The following is a 20,302-nucleotide window of genomic DNA, read 5'->3' as shown; positions in this document are numbered from 1 at the left end:
CTTGCTTGGCTGCAGAAGATCGAAAAATAAAAATCAAACATTTTCATTCATTGGTTGCATTTATTTTTTAAACAGTCAAGAGTTTTGGTTGGATTATGGAGCAAAATTATCTTTTAAATACGAGTTCCTTTTAAAAATACATTATGTTTACATTAGTGTAAACACAATTACATTGCCAGTTTTTCGCAAACAATTGCACTTGCCGGAGACTAAAATTTCAGATGTAAAAAGCTCAGAAGTACTCTTGATTCTGTTTTGAAATACAGACCAAATTAACTACTTGGATAAAATCTGTAAATAAAGTATCTCAAAACTTGATTTTAAAATAAGTTATTGTCTTATTTACCTAAATATTTTGAGCAGGGACCCATCCTGTCTCAATATGTTCATAAAGCAGTTGATGTAAAATTTAAACAATACATGTTATATGTTCTAGAAGGTTACTACTGACTGCTAAACAACTTTAAAACACTACATAATACTCCAGATGGTTACTCAGAATTGTTGTGCAATGTTGAAACACCACATGTTATCATAGGTAACCTTCTAGAATTAATAAGATCTTATGAATGAAAGGAAAGAAGAACATATAATAATATGTCAACCATACTAACTCTAGTATATGTAGTGCTGATGAGGCCTTTCACCCAGTACCAGGGTTATTCAGGCTAGCTGGAATACAAGAGGCAGCAGTGATTGAGACACTATTTACATCAGCAAACTGTTTGACAATAACTGTTATGGTGTGAATTTGATTAAGTTAGTGAAACGTAATTTTTCATCTATTTTTAATGTCACAACACATCAGAATTTAGGTAAGGAAGCCTTAACACTATATTACTTATTTTAAAACCATATATTATTCATTATCATTCTTTTAAATTAAACTGTTCATGATTCAGAAGAAATGGCAAACTGGCAAGCTAACCACCTACATTATGATATAATGTAATATTTTACAGCTGTTCAGCAGTTCTGAGTACTCTCCTAGCACAGTGACATCTGTGCACAAGTTTCCTTAAGGCAAAGATATAGGGTAACACTACTTGTCTCATATATGCCTAACATGTGAACTAAACAACAAAACTAACAGAATGAGACAATATAAGGTAATAAGGTACAAAAACAAATCATAAATTGTTAGACACATTATCAGAGACAAAGTATACAAGACTAGTACTTTATTATCGAAGTTTTGAAAAAGAAGTTGGTTTGTACCACCTATTATTGCCTCATGTACTAATATTACAGTGCAATACCAGTGTAAAAAAACCCTACATGTTACCATAATATTGTAGGTTGCTTACAACTACAGAACAACTATAAAAACCTACATGTTACCATAATATTGTAGGTTACTTACAACTACAGAACAACTGTAAAAACCTACATGTTACCATAATATTGTAGGTTACTCACAACTACAGAACAACTATAAAAACCTACATGTTACCATAATATTGTAGGTTACTCACAACTACAGAACAACTCTAAAAACCTACATGTTACCATAATATTGTAGGTTACTTACAACTACAGAACAACTATAAAAACCTCAGTCTAAAATGAACACACAGCTACAATTAGGGTTTGACAACAAAAACACAGTTTATTCACTACAACAACACTTAGAAATAAATTTGACACAGTTAATAAACAAATGCCTGGCCAGGACTTCACACCATTATTAATAAACATTTTATCATAAATAATAATGAATCAATAATAATGGAATCAGGAACAAGAACCAGAAAGAAAAACCTAATTCCAATACAAAATATAGCAAATACAATATTCAGATGATACCCTTCGATATCAAGTGACAAACAACAATAACTATCTCATGACTCTCTCTCTCTCTCTCCCTCTCTTTTAGTGAAGCTTCTGGCAGGGTATTTATTTACAGAGTAGGTCACGACTTTACAGCCTTGTGTGATAATAAATTTACATACTCTTCTGCTACATTAATATTATCTGTACATCAGCACTAGGGAAGCTGGTGTCAGTTTCATCATACACACATATATATTTACTCAAAATATGAGCCCTCCCATTGGCACAGCAGTATATCTGCCAACTTACAATGCTAGAAACTGGCTTTCGATACCCATGGTGGGCAGAGCACAGATAGCCCCTTGTGTAGCTTTGTGCATAACTTCAAACAAACAAATCAAAATACCAATGATTATGTAGAAGGTGAGTTACCATTTTAATGCAACTAAAAACGTGTAGATAAACTATTTGATAGAAGAAAATAATAAAAACAAGCATGGTCATTTAAAAAAAAAAATAGAACAGAATTTGTTATCTCACAATTTCATTATTTTTATTTGAAATTTATAATTGTTTTTTCTCTTCTTTTATGCATATTTATTTATGTATGTACACATTGGGGAACTCTACTTCTAAAGAAACATTGTTGTAAATATTTATGGTATTGATAAATTATGATTGGTATATAAATATATTAATGTAGTTTCTTAAAAAAATGCATTTTTTTAATTTCATTCACAGAAAAGATTAATACCAAATGCAATTGATTGTGAATAGATCAATGTTGTTATGTAAATGAAATGACTAGCTTAATTTCATCATTAGTGTTTTAGGATTCTACATTGAATTTTCTTTAACCATTGATGATTACATGTCAGTCATTTCAGTTTTACTTCATGAATTATATTTTGCTACAAGAAACTGCAACATAAAGTAGTGGAAAGGGAGGGAGTTTGACTTGTTTAAAGCAGGTATAGTTATTAGTGTTAACTGTGTTATGCCATATGTGATCTAGCCAGTGATCACTACATGTATCTTCCAGACTAGCAGAATGTTGCACTACTTGACATACAACAGGAAAGATAATGATTACAACAGCTTAATAAGCTGTGTAATGGTTCCTTGCTTTAAATGTGAAAATATTGGGTTTGGCTTATTACCAAACCCAAGACTCATAAATTAAACTTATAATGACTTACATGGTGTTACTTTATGTAGAGAAATAACTCTAATTACAATTTTGTAGGAATTACTGAGGTTTATACAGGCTTCATTTAGGCCACAACTTACAGCATCTTTCATATGCCATATTGCTGGTAAACAATATAAATGCAGTGTTACAGTTTTTATAACGTTAATCTGAACTGCATCCTTGAGTTTATAAAAACACAACTGCAAACTATTGATAAACATTTCATTAATCAAAAAATACCTTTTCCATAATAGAAATACAAAGTTATTAGGCTGAGTGTGATACAAGTGTTAGCATGTTGGACTCTGATTCTGTGGGTCCATCATTCATGTCCTGTTGCTGAAAATATAAATTGTTCTCTCCTCTTTGGGACTGTGAGTGCATTATAAGGGTGACAGCCAAACCCTAATTTTTCTGATCGGAACAAAAGTAGCCCAAGAATTTTTAATGAATGCTGTTGACTATCTGCCTTCCCTTTCATGTTTCAGCTCAATTAGGTGTGGCTAGCACATATAGCCATTAAGTAACTTTTCAAATATATCTCAAAAGAAAGAAAGAAACAGTTTCATAAGAAATTGTCATCGTACCAATTTGCATAAAACATGATCACTACTTATATATACAAGCATAGGAAAGGTTGCATGCTGTCACAGCAATCAGAAGACTGCTGCATTGTTAACTAAATGGCTAATCTACACTGTATAGGAGTGACAATGCAAATTCCCAATACAGTTTCATGGATTTCATCCTTATCAAAAATGAAGAACTAACTACTGTATGAGTATTTATGAAATAGCAAGATATTGAAATTACGTGGAAATCAATTAAATATCAAAAATTTAGAGATTAGAAAATAGAATGCATACATTAGTATAGTTAGTTTCCTAGAATGAAAGGTATGCTCACATAAGCTTTATAGCCATTTCAGATTTAGTTAAATTCTTATTGCTAATTTTAGAGCTGGATAATCAGGGGAGTTTTCCAATAAAATAATCTTCAGTCTCACATGAGATTCAGATAGTTTGAATAATCCAAAACAGTAATAAACAGAAACACTAATTTCCATAACTTTATTATTTTTGTGACATTAACCCTTGCACCACAGGTGTCCTTTACTGTGCATGACACAAGGATTTAGTGTCTTACGTTCAAAATGTTACTAAACTACTTTTTGTTTATGTTATACCAATTAGAATAGCATAAAATCTTAGCTAATAATCCCTATTTTAATAGTATACAAGTTTTAAGTTCTTACTTCTACAAGGCAATATTTAAAAAAATCCTGAATTTCCACTAGTGTTACCCACATGACACATTTTCTCTTAGCATGTCATCATCCCTATTTTATCCATCACCCCTCAAAAAAGTATGAAATTAAATGTAAATTACTCACTATAAAATCATTATCGCTCAGGCCAACCATAATTTTTATAGCCTTCAATTTTGTTTGGTTACAGAGCTATTGAATATAAAATCAGATCATTCCTGCCACACCCATTTGTCACATTCACTTTTTCAGAATTTGTTGATAGTTCTCTCTTAAGTTTCATTATATATTACCTCTAACCAATAGAAAGTCAAGGTTTTCATCTATCAAATGACGTATTGTATAACATTATGTTCTGAATAGTTAATGTCAATTTCACTCGGAGTAGCAACATCGTTCCCGTGGGAAATTTAACAACTAGCTTGGATGAATTTATAATGGCTCTTGTCACATAGTTAGAAAGTCGGGAAAATTTTGAGATGTAAGTGAATTTGTCTACTTTTTGCATGTTATTAGTCTATATTATTTAGTGCCTTATTTAATTAAATAAAAATTAAGTGCATTACTATCTATTATATAAAAAAAATTAGGGTTAACTCTCTTCGAAAACCAAGAACAGGAAAAAAGAAGATTGGTTAAGTATTTTATTTCTTGTTTTTCAAGTTTATTCTTTGTCTAATTATAAACATAACTAAAATATAAAAATATGGATCCTTTTAAATTTATTAAGATTAAATTAGGTAAAATAAATAATAATAATATTATAATAAAAATGTTTCACAAGGCACACACGAGCAGCTCGTGTGTAATGTAGTTTGTTAGCGTAACGTGAGCTGCACGTTCCCCGAGTGATTTACAACTTATGAATGGTACCAATAGTTGTTAGACATGGTTCAAAGGGCAATAAAATTTAATTGTAAATAGATGTATACTGTTACAAATGTACAGCTACTTAGAATAAATGAATGTAGTTTCATGTTACAATTTGAAGTCATTCTAGAAAGAAAAAAGGGTAATTTAGATTTGTGTGTGTTTGTGTTTAAAAGGTCAGGTGAATTGACCGCTCCCATTTTGAGATAGGGTAGAGAAAATAACAGATAAACTATAAAGTTTTACTGAAAAAACATTTGAAATGCATTTAGGAAGTTTTAGGGATTACACAAAGGAAATTTGAGATGAGGAAAAGTATTTTTAATTTTAGCATGGAAATTACTTTGCACACTGACTATTTGAAACAAATACTCAATATATTCATGGACAAATCTTTATTTTATTAAAAGTACTTCACTAAAAATATTATTTTTTTTTTTATGTAAAAGACATAATATTAACTGAAAGACTGCCAAATTTTGTGAAAATATACACATTGTATTGAAAGTTAGAAGTATTAAATCTATAAAGTCTTTAAACTAGTACAACGAGCTCACATAGTTTGTCAAAATGACCGAGCCCATGTTGAGAGAGTTAATGCAAGTATAAATACATTGTTATTACGATTCCTTGCTATTATATCAGCTATGCCATATTTTTGATGTATTGTTAATTTTTGACATACCCACACAATGTACCATAACTTAAGTAACTGAATTACCAGTTGGTAAAATATTATTAAAGTAGTTTAACTTGTAAGCTAATTTTTTGGGATTATTAATTTTCATTTCATCTTGTACTTTCTTTTTAGGGGACTACTACATACTAAATGGCAACAAATTTTGGATTACAAATGGGTCAGTAGCAGATGTGCTGTTTGTGTATGCCAAAACAAATCCAAAAGCAGAAAAACAACAGCATGGAATTAGTGCCTTTATTATAGAAAAGGTAGGGCAACTGTGTATGTGTATCAAAATAGACTACATAGTGGCTTTCAATACAATCATCCTCCTTTAATGATTACCAAAATAATGCTTTGACAAAAGTTATTTCAGTTTATTTTGTCATCCACAAGACTGAATGTCCTGGTGTAATAAATTACTTTAACTTGTTAATTATAAAATGTTAGGATTTTTCCAAAAAATATTTTTTTTCAACAAAAAATGTCCCTGGCATCAACCTATTTAACCACCCTTTATGTTTTTTCATGATTTATTGCCTGATAATAATTTTATAGATCTTTTAGTTTTACAAACCATGTAGTACAATTAAAAAACATTGAATTGTATTCCAAACAGAAAATTTAGTCAAGAAACTTGTTTTGCAAGCGTGACTAGAACCCATTGATTAGCAATAAAACCTTAATTCATTCAGGGTTTTCAGTTGAAACCATGTACTGAATAAATCACCCATCTACTTCAGCTAATGATAATTCATATAGTTAGCTACTTTGGTTTTATATATGTATTTTTTGCTACCTTTTTACCTTGGAGGATTTTGTCACCAGTTTGTAAGTAATTTTAAAGGTATTTCTAATGCTTTTGAGTGAAAAAAAACTGAGGAAAGTATTACTTACATCCTACAATCATATATCAATTATATACATAATGTTGGACAGTCAACTGTAAACACTTAATGCTCTTTCTCTGCTCATGTCTGTGTAAAGAAATATGATTATACTATTACTGATTAATTCAATAAATTACAACACACACAAAAATATAAACATTTTCAAATTTGTATGACTAGATCTACCTATTTCAGAGGCATTGTCAGAATTACAAAATGAACAAAGTTATGGTGTTTATAGTAAAAGTGCTTAAAACACTTATAATGCAAATAAAGCTGAAATGCATAAATTTATAATGTAAATTGATACATTTGTTGCCTGGTCATGTTGTTGATTCAAAAAGGCAAGAAAATGCAGGAAATGGTATTTCTGATTGTCTTGATTTTCAAAGTTTTATGGAGGGTATACCCTTAAACACTCTAAGGGAACCATGCCTAAAGAAATGATGCTGAACGTTCAGCATTCAATCTATCTCCCACTGACAGGGTAAGTAGGATCATCCACCTACTCTTTGACATAATAAAAATCCTGTTCATGGTTGGTGGTAGTTACAGTCAAAAAGGGTAATGGCTTTGTATACTGTCTAGAGCTGAATGATTAGTGTTATTTACTCATTTATAAATAAATGGCCTCATTAATCAATTAGTACAGTATTCCTAAAGCCATTGGTAACTACAAGAAAAAACAAAAGTTAATGGTGGGTACTGCTAGACATTTTCCTTCCCTTTTGTCAGTAGTTCAACAAGATAAATTTGGCAGCTGGTGCTTTGAGCCAGTTGTCTTCAGCAATTCAGCAACCACAAATATAGTCTTGGGGTGGATGCTGCCAGACACTTGCCTTCCCATTAGTCAGCAGTTCAAAATTAGTGACAGTGGCTGATAACACCTTAGTAGCTTTGTTATAACAAAGACAGGGGGAGCAAATTTGGTGACAATATTTCGATTACATAAGTAGATGGAATAATAAAATATAGCAATAATTGGAACCCTAATTTCAAATAGTTGATTATTTTCGTGACAATTGATTTAATCATAATTTCAATTAATAGATTGTTGGAATAACCAAAAACAGTAATAATATGAAATAATAATTTTTATTATTATATTTTTTTTGTAATCAACTAATCAAGTGTTGTATAATTGAAATTATGATTAATCAATTAGTTTAAGTGACACTAATTAATATAATTTCTGCTCATAGGTAATCAATTCTGTTGATTAAATTGCCTAACTCTAATCACTATTTGTACTTCACTGAGAGGACTGACTCTTAGAGAAACTTATGATGTTATGTTAATAACAATGTTGTATGATGCATTATAAATCCATAAACACACAAACAGTTTTGAAATTGCAATGTTAAGAAGTATAACTTAGATATGGTAAGAAACAAATTCAGAACATTTTTTTTTCAAAATAAAAAAGTAAGAAACAAAATGTAGAACACTGTCTGTTGTACAAGTACACAGAATTTCACAACATTGAGGATGTATTATGTTCTTTTTTTATGATGTCTTTGGGTTTTTTTATGTTCAGTACCCTAGTTAAACCATAGTTTTTTTTTATATTTTCTTGTCTATATCCTTGCCTGCATAAAACCACATGAATTTTTTTTAAGTTGATTCATATAGATAAACTCATTACTTTGGGTCTGTATCAGTTTTGTACCTTTTCCACATGGATGCAACTTGACATGTAGAAAAAATAATCTGAAACAAGGTTACCAGATGATTTGTAGATGAACAGACAGTTTGATTAGGAAGGATTAAATATTAAACAATTAAGATTGGATTAGTTTATTAACATATCTATTATTTATGATTTTGTTTAGAGCATTTAGTGATTTTTGCTTGTTTTTAACTATTTTGGAAGTTTAACAAATGCTTTGTGGTTTAGGACATGCCTGGTTTCAGTGTAGCCCAAACCTTGGACAAACTTGGAATGAGAGGTTCCCCTACAGTGGAATTGGTATTTGAAGATTGCAAAGTTCCTGGTAAAGAAAGCATTATTGTAGTTTCTTGAGTGTGTCACATATTGGTAATCAGTGATTAACACTAAGTTGTTTTTGCACTGTGTTATGGAGTATAATAGAGCACAAATAACTTATTGTGCAGTTTTGTGTTTAAAAATATACAAATTATTAGGTTGGATTTTTTGTTTTTAATACCTAGATATGAAAAAATTAATTTTACTGAAAATTTCTTCAGTCTGTATCTTTAACTTGGAAGGAAATTATGAAATTCAGTATACAAAGGCATAAAAGTATAGTTGAAAATAGGAATGGCAAAGTTAATAAGGTTATGTGTGTGATCATTGTTTTAAAAACTTGTGTTTTTTAATTAAAACAACTTGTTTTTCCAAATTTTCTGATAATACATCCTGGATACTCAAAACAAAGAAAAGAATGTGCACTTTTAGCCATTTAATGAAGGTGAAGGTAAAACATTGTTCAGGTCATCATACAATCTTTCACTTAGTAGCATAGGTTGGCCTTCAATTATATTAATATCATTACGCCACACTTAAGACTGCTGAATTATGTAAAATACCTGCTAATACAGCTATGACCTGGCATGCTACAGAATGTGTCTAGTTTGACAATAATTTTAAAATTTTACAACTTATAGAACTTTAGAAGCATTAAGAAAAAAAACGTATATGAGATATATGGCACTGCAAATGATGAGTTGGGGTAAAGTTAGCATGAATTTTTCCAGTTTATTTTGAAGCCTTTTTTATTTATTTTAAACTTGAAAGTCACTCAAGATTATCATTAGAATTATGTCAGTCTGGTAATATGTATAAAATAATTGATGTGTCTGACGATATTGGTATATAACTATAGTAAAAATAAAATGTAGAATGAAATTTTCCAATTTGTATGGAAAAGCGTTCTCTCATTTTCATGGAATGTACTAAAGATTGTGTGATGAGACACTATCACTTTTTAGTGACAAAAAGCCACAATATAGTGTGTAGTCAATGAACTAGTTTGACAGATTGAAACAGATTATTCATTATTTTAATGAAATTGTCTAATGGCTTCGGAAATGGTCATTATTTATTTTTTTTTGGAAGAATATTATTTTTGTAGTTGTTAAAATAATCTTAATGAAAGTGCTCTGCTTTTTAGTTTATGTATTGAACAGATTGTTACATTTTTCTTTAACTCTACACTGATTGCTTATATTTGAGAATGGGGATATAGCAATAGCCATTACAGTCAAGTATATTTTTTTCTATTTCAGCTGAAAACTTGGTGAAAGAAGTAAACAAAGGAGTGTATGTTTTAATGAATGGATTGGATTATGAACGACTCGTTTTGGCAGCAGGACCTGTTGGGTAAGAGAAAAAAAGTTAAATCTAAAAGACATCTTTCAAATTTATTTGCAGATGAAAAAAAACTTTACACTGTTGTATTGTTGTACACTTTTGTCGTTTTATGTTATATAGTCTACCTCATTGAAATATTGGTTCAAAAAAAAAGAAATAGTGCCAAGTCCATTGAAATTGCTGAGCAAGCCACTAGGAATACATTCTGAGCTTCCAATTGGTTATTCATGTCGTATAAGTGTATATAAGGGAGCATTTCCAGAAATGGACAGATAATAAAATATAGTTAAGTCATAAGTTTGAGTTGATTAATTAAAGTTACCTTCTTATACATTTTTCCTATAAAAAAATTAATTTTATTGGCTGCCAAAAATAAGCTGTGAATAATAATAATAATAATAAAATACAGTGTGAAAATTACATGTGAAGCACATCAAGACTGGTAGTTACATGTAGATCTGCCAAAGTTTTCATAGAAACTTGTTATTGATTATACACAGATTGAAAGTTACATATAAACTGTCTGGAGACTGGTGGATGCTGTTAGAAACATTACTGTTCATGTATAAGTTGCACATAAAATCATCTGGATAATGCTACATTAATCTTAGTGTCACATTTGATGGTACTCAACTTTATAGAACTGTTGAACCTTTCTAGGCATTTTGCAGAGTCATCTTGTTTATTATGGATATTAGTTTCAAATCACACTAGTTAAATATTTTTTCTTCATAATCAAAACTTTCATTTTGAAGTTGAAATGAGTGTATGGTAAAATAAAATGTAAAAACAACATTTGAAAATGCATGGTAATGTTTTGCTTCATTTCAGAATAATGCAGGCTTGCTGTGATGTCACATTTGATTATGTTCATCAGAGAAAACAATTTGGGAAGCGAATTGGAGAGTTTCAGGTATGTTTCATGATTTCACTACTTATTTATTGAACTTAGAACAAATAAATTAACTCAAAGATGTGACTACAAATAAAAAAAGATAAATAATTATAATATAACATGTACTATGCTCTGACGTAGTTCAAGGCTCAGCTAACCAAGAAAAAAATGTATTCAGTTCGAACAGTATTTTAAATTTTTTACATTAAATTGAAGTTGAAGGATATAAATATTTCTTTATAAATTGTATATTTTTAAGGTTTAAAATTGTGTGAAAAACACAAATAAAAAATACCAGTTGAAGTGGTTCGATTAAAATGACTATTCCATTTTCTGTCATTATGTTTTAATACTTGTTATTTTGACCAACATCACTGTCGTGTTCTTCATTTAACTCTTTCAACACGGGCTCGGTCTATTTGAATGACCATGTGATTTCTTTATACACGTTTAAAGTATTTATTGATTTAATACTTCTAACTATCACTTTAGTGTGTATATCTTCACAAAATTTGGCAGTCTTTCAGTTAATATTATGTCTTTCACATACAAAAAATCATATTTTAGTGAATAAATAAATTTCCTTTGTGTAATCCCTAAAACCTCCTAAATGCATTTCAAACGTTTTTCTTCAGTAAAACTTTATAATTTATCTCTATTTTCTCTACCCCTATCTCAAAACAGGATCAGTCAATTTGACCAACCTTATAACCACAAAAAAAAAGATTCAAGATAAACCTAAATTACCCTTTTTTTCTTTCTAGAATGACTTTAAATTGTAACCTGAAACTACATTCGTTTATCCTAAGTAGCTCTAAGTTCGTAAACGTATACATCTACTTGTAATTAAATTTTATTGTTTTATTGTCCTTTGAACTGTGTCTAATTACTATTGGCACCATTATAAGTTGTAAATCACTCGGGGAACACGCAACTTGATAACAAATTACATTACACATGAGCTGCTCGCATATGCCTCGTGAAACATTTTTATTATAATATTATTATCATTTATTTTACCTAATCCAATCTTAATAAACTTAAAAGGATCCCTATTTTTACATTTTAGTTATGTTTATAATTAGACATGAAGAATAAACATGAAAACAAGAAATAAAATAGTTAACCAATCTTCTTGCTGTTTGATTTTTGAAGAGAGTTAACCCTAATTTTTTATACTATAGATAGTAATGCACTTAATAATTTTCATTTGATTACATAATGCACCAAAGAATATAGTCTAATAACATGCAAAAAAGTAGACAAATTCACCTACCTCTCAAACTATTCCTGGCTTTCTGACTATGTGACAAGAGCTGTTACAAATTCATCCAAGCTAGTTGTTACTTTTCCCACACGAACAATGCTGGTACTCTGAGTGAAATTGACATCTAACTGTTCAGAACATGACGTTGTACAATACATCATTTGATAGATGTAAACCTTGACTTTCTATTGGTTATAGGCAATAAATAATTAAACCTAACAGAGAACTATCAACAAATTCTGAAAGAGAGGATGTGGCAGGAGGGGTCTAATTTTCTATTCAATAGCTCTGTAGCCAAACAAAATTGAAGGCTATAAAAATTATGGTTGGTCTGAGCAATACCAATTTTATAGACAGTATTTTACTTTTAATTTTGTACATTTTCGAGGGGTGATGGATAAAATATGGATGATGACATGCTAAGAGAAAATATGTCATGTGGGTAACACTAGTGGAAATTCAGGATTTTTTTAAATATTGCCTTGTAGAATTAAGAACGTAAAACTTGTATACTATTAAAATATGAGTTATTAGCTAAGATTTTATGCTATTCTAATTGGTATAACATAAACAAAAAGTAGTTTAATAAAATTTTGAATGTAAGACACTGAAACCTTGTGTCATGTGCAGTAAAGGTTACCTGGGGCAATACAATTAAAAGTTAGTAGTATCAAAACTATAAAGACTAAATGAGTACTAAGAGGTTACGTGGATGGCAAAATCAACTGAGCCCATGTTGAGAGAATTAAAACTTGTGAAGTGTGCACTTCAACCAACCTATAGTGAGAGAGATAAATTGTCAACTTTTCTGTTAAAGACTTGTGCAAAATAGTTTAAATTCAAAATACCCTTTTTAAAGTACAAGCTATTGAAGATATTGTTTGAAAGGTGATAGAAGTCTATACAAGGAAATAATATTGTAAAGCTGATCATGTTTTCCCTTTTTTACTTTTTCAGTCTTAGTTGTATTTCCTTCTTATGTTGTCAGCATTATAAAAACTTTCCGTTTACCTTGGTGGAGTATCCTTTTCCGTGGAAGAAGCATGGACTAAGAAAAATGCTTCCACAGCAGGCTGCAAAACCAACACAGCATGGTGATCAGGAGTGTCGGCTAGTTCCTTCAAACATTCACTTAACATTTCCCAAAGTTCGTCCAAGTGAAGCTCCTCACTAAGTCGAGGAAGTGTCAATTCTTCTTCCTCATTTTCTTTTTTAGCAAGTGAAGCTCTGGGTCCAGAGCCTGATGACAGATAGTTAAATGTAACATTATAAGCAGAAACACGAGTAAAGTGCTTAATTTACACATGCATAAAGCAAAGAGCAGGGTCTTCAAATCCTAATATCTTTCTTGCATACATTTTGTTCTACAAACATTCTACAATTATCTAGTAACACCTAAATTATAATGACCAGATTTAACTTAACATTAAATTTTATAAGTAAATTTGGACTGATTTCATTTATTCCATATAAAGAAATTTACATATGTAGATAAACAATATGGGAAACAATTTGAACAGCATAAAAGTTACAATTAAAAATGTGGAAAGGGAAACAGCATAGATAACTGAGGTCTACAAAAAGTAAACTTTCCTTTGAGGGAAAGTTATCTTGATTGTAATTTTCAAAACTGTATTCTCTTAGCACAAGAAACACTATTTTTTTTTCATGGTAACACTCACTAGAATCCAGTTCCATGGGGGTGACTGATGATTGATGAGCTTCTGTTACTGTTTCCAGTACATCTGAGATAGCCAAACTGGGTGCTGAGGTAACAGTCATTCTCTCAGTATGAGCACTCTCTGTTGGAGCTGATGTTATTACACTTGTGCTATCTCCTGTAGTTCCCAGAGCAGTAGAAGTCACTAAAGGTGGGAATGGCTGTGACTCTGTCAAACCCTGGCTAACTGCAGCTGCAGGGTACACAACGATATCTGAGGATAATGAAACTGTAGAGAAAATATGACATTTTTCATGTCTTAAACAATTATAATTATGTACTTTGGTTTTTTCAAAATACTGTTCTACTAATGAAACAACATTAATTACTAATAAAGCTATTCAAACAGAATAGATATCACTGAAAGAAATTCATACTGTAAAAAAAATGGTAGTTCAATCATTAAAATAAACTGTGGCAACTTAAATATCAGACTTAAAGGATAAAATAAATTTCAAATAAATATTCCTAGCTTAAAAAACATTACCGAGTCAACCAATGAAAAACTTTGCTATTAAAATAACAACACGGACAAAATAATATCCAAATTTTGGATAGAAAATATTGTTTCTGAAAATCAATGAGTCCATTTCTTTGAAAAAATGATAATTTCCTATTATTTTTCTAACTTACTTCCCCTCATATTCCTTCGATGAGTTATTCGAGCAGCTTCTCTTAACTGGATGATAACTTTAAGAATCCTAAGAAAAAAAGCTTGGCTTGAAGTTTTGCTTGTCAAAGCAGCCATGGATGGCAGTTGCAGCTCCCTACCCCCTCCTTTAACTTTACCTGGTGCTGTAATAACAACTGCTGTGTTTGTAAACCTAAAAATAAGACAGAAAACATTTATACAGAACTTCTCAAACCAAGTTGAATCGAAACTAAATGGTTTTTACTAAAACATTGCTTTTAAATTTGACATTCATTCAAAGAAAAAAAAACTTTGCAAATGAAGTTCTTTAGAAAATATTAACCATAAGTAAGTCAGTAATTTATTTCATAATAACAAAACCAATAACAGACAAATATTTAATTCCTTCATCTACATTACTAAATATTCTTACTTCACAAAAAAAATATCATACCTGTCATGAATCATGCCCTTGGCAACTTTTGCATCAACATCTTCTCGATCTCGGTCATCTGCTTCTCCGGATACTGCCTTTTCAGCTGCAAGCTTTGCATTTAAAGATCGGAGCTCAGTCATCAAGCTAGAAATATGTGAACACACCACATTTCCGGTAAAGGGAACAAATAGGATTTGCTATGTAGCTAGAAGTAATCATTCTTGACCATACATTCCACTTGTTTTGGTTAGATGTATTTTTTACTTTATTTGATCATGCTTGAAGCGAGGAAGAAAGAAAAAAGTTTTGCTGTGTCAGGAACAAAGATCTCTAGAAAGAAAATTTAATTTCAGGTATTAACTTCGAAAGCCTGTTCTGAAGAAGGTCTTGAAGATGCCACTGCTCTTCTACTGCGTCTTTCCCGAGGATGTCCAAAAACACGTCAAGCTGTGCTGCGTTTGTTATTAGAAGGTACTAGAGAACTATGGTTTATGTTTCTAGTGGTTTTATTTTCAGCACAAAAAAATGAAGTTTTAATTTCTGATAACACTTTCATAGACACTTGTGTCAGTGAACCAATATAACATTTTTTTTCTAGATTATCAATAAAACATTCTTCAGTGCTTATGGCTGCAAATAATTTTTATTTTAAAAGAAAAATTGGACAATCACATGTGTAATATTTAGTGATTGAATATTTCATAATGTTTTGTTTTTTTCTCAAGTTGTAAGTACACTGCCTGAATCCATCACCATCCAATATATTAATAGTTACCTCAACTGCCAGTTTCAGATGCTGTTCTAACACAATTGGTTCTTTTACTTCTTCCTCTTTAGAAACTTGTACAGCTGGTTTTGACTTTTTCTCTGCAAAAAATAAGTTTTAATAACATTTAACATATCATAGTTTTTTTTTGTACTAGTATCCAATTTAGTATTTAAGAATTCTTCAAAATAAATGAAAATTATTATTGGTTACAGATAAATTTACTCTATCCAAGTGTTTATCAGCCAGAGTTGTCAAACAAAAATGAAGAAGAAGAACGTAATTGGCAAGGGATAAGATCTGGAAATTATAAACCAAATTTTGGATTGTTGTCAAATCCACCAAATTTAATCAAAAACATATTCTTTCCAGAATTCAGTACTAAAACATAATTATTGAAAAATGATGCTATAACAAATAAGATTTTGCACTAAAAATTTCATTTAAATGAAATATACAATTCTTTTTGAAGATTTGTTTATTTTAGTGCAAAGCTACACACTGGACTATATGCACTTTATCCTCAGTGGGGAATTGAACCCTGGATTCTAGTTTTGTAAGTCTGTAAACTTACTGTTGACCCACCAGGAGACTTTTTTTAGGGTATCGGACAAGCAACTTCTACACACACACACACACAAAATGCATTTCTATAATCAGCCAAAACTTTTTAACATAATCAGTGATTTGTCAACAAATTATTTCTTGAATGAAAATTTTTACAGTTTAAAAAAAAAATAAACAAAAACTTAAAGATTCATTTGTACATATATTAGGGGGGGGGGGGTTTGAAATGTTTAAAAAATGATATTTTGATGCTAAATTTTCTGATAGTCATAATGAGCATTTAAAAAAACATTTTTTAATAGACACAACACTTGAATATTTTCAAAATTACCTGTCACATCTTCACTAGGTAATGATTCTTCAGTTGAACTTGGCCTTTCATCTCTTCCACAAGAGGGAGCTTCAATTGCTCTAGCCAACAGTCCACCACTTTGTTGTCGTGGTGTTGAGGCTGGTGCAGTGAGTTGGTTCTGATAAGTTTGAGTTTCCTGATCAGGTAGTGCTAAAGAGATTAAAGCTAACAACCGAAGTAGCTTATCAGTTAACAAAGAGCTACGTTTCACAACAGGATGACAAAGCATACTGATTAACTGCGCAACTGCAGAGGCTTCCAAACTCTGGTACTTGGCTTCTTCTTCTGAAAGAGAAGTTGCTTGGCTATTACTACTACTACTACTGTGAGTCCTCATCACATTTTTCCCTTTTCGACTTGTGTTCAATGAATCCAACTTAACAAGTACTTCCCAAAAGTCAGTTTCTGGTCTTACAGAAGTTGGTTCTAATCTTGCTGTGGTACTGGAGAGAGAGGATTTTGATTCGCTTCGAGGGCAAGAGCCACCTGATTTGCCTTGATTTTTGTTATTAATCTCTTGGTTTTGGTTGGTTTCCTTGCTGATTCTCTCCTCTTTGGCTTTTTCTGGCAAAAAATGGACTGGAAAACTTTTTGCTAAAGCTATAAGAGTGTCTAATACGTGCCTAAAGGAAAAATTAAGAATTTTAGGCAGCTAAGAAAACATTATACACAATTATCTATTTGTAACTAGTTTATCTCACAGGATCATACAAAAAAACTAAAAAAATACATCTACTAATAATGAGCACTCCAACTTACATGTGCATATATGTAGAAAATTCAGGTCTTAAATACATTTTTGCTAGCCTTACATAGAGTATTCTAAATATAAAGTGTATATAACTTATGAGCATAAAATGGTTAAATATATTAATAAAAACAGCAACTATTATGGATATGGATTTCCAATATTTTTAATATTTGCAAATGTTTCAATAAAGCCAACCTACCTGCACACAACAGGGGAAGCTTGTGGGTGTATAGTAACAGTGGTAGAGACACTAGAAGCCACTGGAGTACTTGTTTGGTGTTTTTCACTAGGACGTTTTGTGCCATGCTTGTGAACCTGGAAGACATTGGTGCGACAACCCAATGCTGCATCCAAACTGACTGAAAGCCAAGTTGGCTGACTTGATCGAGAACTTGCATCACTCCTGGAAAGTGTGGGCATTTGATAATTAGTTATCAAAACTAATAAAGTAAGACAGTTCATATTGTAACAAAAGAAAGTTTCAGAGGCATAAAAAACAAACAGAAAACAATTCATCTAGTCACTAATACCAAGATATGAAAATACTCTATTTTTCTTTAAAACATTTCTAGACCTTACAAATGTAGTTGGATAACACTGAATCAGTACCACATTTTTAACTGGCACATTATTTAAATACACATACCTCACAACATATAAACACTGTACCAGTTTTATAAATATTATCAAAGGCAATTTTATTCACCTTTTTTAACCATCATAAATACACTGATTCATTTATATCAGTAAAGGATTAACTCAGTGATCACATACTTTCATAAAAACACTATTATTATTATTTCCATGCTGATATGTACAAGACCTTCCACTAAAATGAGAAACAAAAAATTTTAATTTTCAAACTAATATTCCTAGCCTTAAAACATTAAAGAAATCAAATCTGTAAAACTAAGTTTTACTTTATTAGTTATTCTGAGAAATAATGGTAACGTATATTAATATAACAGAATTACAATTACAAGATAATACAAACAACAACTTCACCTGTGCAGCTGTGGACTTGATGTATCCACATGAATTTTACTGGCGCTTTTCTTGCCTCTATGGTACATATCAACTATTCCTGGTGTACTCTCTACCTCCCGGCAATCTTTAGTGCGCTCCAAAATGGACAACAGAGACTAAAAGAAAAATAAAGCCCTTTCTTAAACTAGAATACACTTAGTAGTTTGTAAAATATAAAGTTGATACTTTGTTTCCCCCTTATTTGATGCAGTATAGTATTTGAAATTACTAATCTGAAAACCTACTAAACATTTATTCAAAACTGAAGTTTTTCAATGGCTAAATAACTTAACCTGCAACTGTTGTTTGTAAAATATTTTTCTACATACACATGTATAATACCATACATAAACCTTCTCTTCCCTAAAAGATTTTACACCACCATATTCCTTAGAGTGAAATGATATTAGAATTTTCTGTCTGACTCAGTTTCTTTACCCATGAAGAATAAAACTCCTTATATTGAGTAGATCTTGAACAGTAATTTGTGTTTGAGTGCAAAAGTATTTAAACTTCCCAAAAAAAAAACCTCCTAATGTTATGAACTACTGTTGTGAGTTTGTACTTTTTATTCATGATTACTGTTAATATGTAGTTCCAAGACTGCAATTATTCATAGGTGATTACTTCACTTTGTTTTCCAACTTTCATTTTTAAGTTAGAAATTTACATGAATACTTTCTGAAGTACATGATACAAGACAGATATAAGTATCTATAATGTTATACCCTTCAATCTGAACAAGTTTTCTGCATTTCTTAAACTCTATCAAGATGCATTTTGTGCGTGAATCAGTTTTATGTAGATAAAAATAAAGATCGTCAGTAATTAAATTATATTTTTTTATTTGTAATAAAGTTCTGTTTAATTGTTTTTCATGTGTGTTTGTTGGGTAATTTGGGATGGCTTTGAATTTCTTTTTATTGGAAAGGATGTCATTCTTTTTGTCAGTGTATTCTGAAAATTCTAAAAGCTGATAAAGGCAATCTTTATATTTATCTAGGTAAAACTGATTCACGCATACCAGAACTCTATGGCATTCCTAAACCACACAAACAGGACTGCCCCTATGACCTATACTGTCCACTTATGATTCATTCAACTACAATCTTGGCAAATACATAGCCTGGGCTCTCACACCATATGTAACATCTGCAGGTTCATTTTTTAAAGATACCTTCAATTTAAAATATACACTAGAACAACTAAATTCGAAAGCCTTAATGGCTAGTTTTGATGTCGTGTCATTCTTCACCTGAAGTCCCTGCCAATGAATCTTGCAATATTGCACTCAACCTCTACATTAATGACTCCAACAAGTCAATGCACATCCGCAGCACACTTTTTGCTTCTCTCTTAGAATTTACAATGACTAAAACCAACTTCATTTTCAACAATGAACATTTCCTTAAAATAGATGGTTTAAGTATGGGCAATCCTGTTTTGCCTGTTCTTGCCAATACATTTATGACCCAGATCAAACACAAGCCATACATTCTGCACTTCATCCCCCATTATACTGGTACAGATATGTCAATGACACTTTTGCTGGTTTCACTGCTACAGAACACACACTAACTTTCTTTAAACACATAATTTCCATTCATCCCAACATCAAATTTACCATAGAACATGAAAACAATAAACAGTTATCCTTTCTTAACCTCAAAATTATTAGATCGGACACACAGTTTAAAACCAAAATTCACTGCAAGAACACACACACTGGCCTCTACATCCCACACAAAAAATCAATACACTTAAAAACCTCATAAATACAGCCACAATGGACTACATAAATGAAGAAATTAAACACAAAGCATTCCTTTATTCACACCAATAAATTCCCACCAGCTATTGTTGAAAAACTCTCCAACATTCCCCAC

At 30.9% G+C, this 20,302-nt stretch overlaps 1 protein-coding gene across 1 annotated transcript in view; it reads left to right on the top strand.

Moving 5' to 3' along the window:
• The window catches only part of LOC106460735 (isovaleryl-CoA dehydrogenase, mitochondrial-like), a 44,183-nt gene that overhangs the window by 11,836 nt on the left and 12,045 nt on the right, over window positions 1-20,302 (top strand). The window contains exons 6-9 of the mRNA XM_013920471.2: window positions 5,914-6,050; window positions 8,569-8,665; window positions 9,921-10,014; window positions 10,837-10,918. Coding sequence (XP_013775925.1) covers window positions 5,914-6,050; window positions 8,569-8,665; window positions 9,921-10,014; window positions 10,837-10,918 — 410 coding nt within the window. The remainder of the gene's footprint in view (window positions 1-5,913; window positions 6,051-8,568; window positions 8,666-9,920; window positions 10,015-10,836; window positions 10,919-20,302) is intronic.

This window comes from Limulus polyphemus, unplaced genomic scaffold (assembly GCF_000517525.1).
Source record: "Limulus polyphemus unplaced genomic scaffold, Limulus_polyphemus-2.1.2 Scaffold825, whole genome shotgun sequence".
NCBI classification, from domain to species: Eukaryota; Metazoa; Arthropoda; class Merostomata; order Xiphosura; family Limulidae; genus Limulus; species Limulus polyphemus.
Note: the sequence above shows the minus strand (reverse complement) of the source record. Positions and strands in the feature narration are given on the sequence as shown.